The 533-nt window shown below is 62.1% G+C and overlaps 1 protein-coding gene across 1 annotated transcript in view; it reads left to right on the forward strand.

Annotated features, from left to right (window-relative positions):
* The first annotated feature begins 6 nt into the window (after positions 1-6).
* Positions 7-533, forward strand: part of PVRL1 (poliovirus receptor-related 1 (herpesvirus entry mediator C)) — a 62171-nt gene continuing 61644 nt past the window's right edge. The window contains exon 1 of the mRNA XM_005856759.2: positions 7-111. Within this exon, the coding sequence (XP_005856821.1) occupies positions 33-111 (79 nt within the window). The 5' untranslated portion in view covers positions 7-32. The remainder of the gene's footprint in view (positions 112-533) is intronic.

Raw genomic sequence — 533 nt, forward strand, 5'->3', positions numbered from 1 at the left:
GAGCGCTCTCCTCGCCGGACCTCCGGGCCCCGATGGCTCCGCGAGGGCTTGCGGACGAGGCTGGACGCTGGTGGGGACTCGCTATCGGCTTGGCCGCCTTCTTCCTCCCAGGTGAGCGCTGCCTTTTTATTATTAATTTTTCCCCATTCAATGCCTGGATGGCGGGCGCGTCTGGGTTGTAGGGAGTGAAAGGAACCAGGAAAGTTGGGTCAGGGTTTAGGGACGGGGAGGGCAGAGGGGGCGCGGCGGGGTGGACGGGGAGGCCGGGCAGCCTGTCCCGCAGGGCGCTGGTGAGATGCAAATGTGTGCAGCTAGAGAGCGCTCAGTCCGCCCAGTTTTCCACAAAAATAATATGTAATCGCGTCCTATTTATTAATACCCGGCTCTCAGCTGGGGAGGCCGTTTGGAAACACTGCTTGTTACATAAATGCAAAATAGCCGCCGTAATCGGCTCTCCGCACGGAGACCCAGCCCCGCGGAGGAGGCGTCCGTCTGTCTGTCCCCCCGCTGGTGGGCCGCAGGCTGGGGGGCGG

Source organism: Myotis brandtii, unplaced genomic scaffold (assembly GCF_000412655.1).
Source record: "Myotis brandtii unplaced genomic scaffold, ASM41265v1 scaffold105, whole genome shotgun sequence".
Taxonomy (NCBI): Eukaryota; Metazoa; Chordata; class Mammalia; order Chiroptera; family Vespertilionidae; genus Myotis; species Myotis brandtii.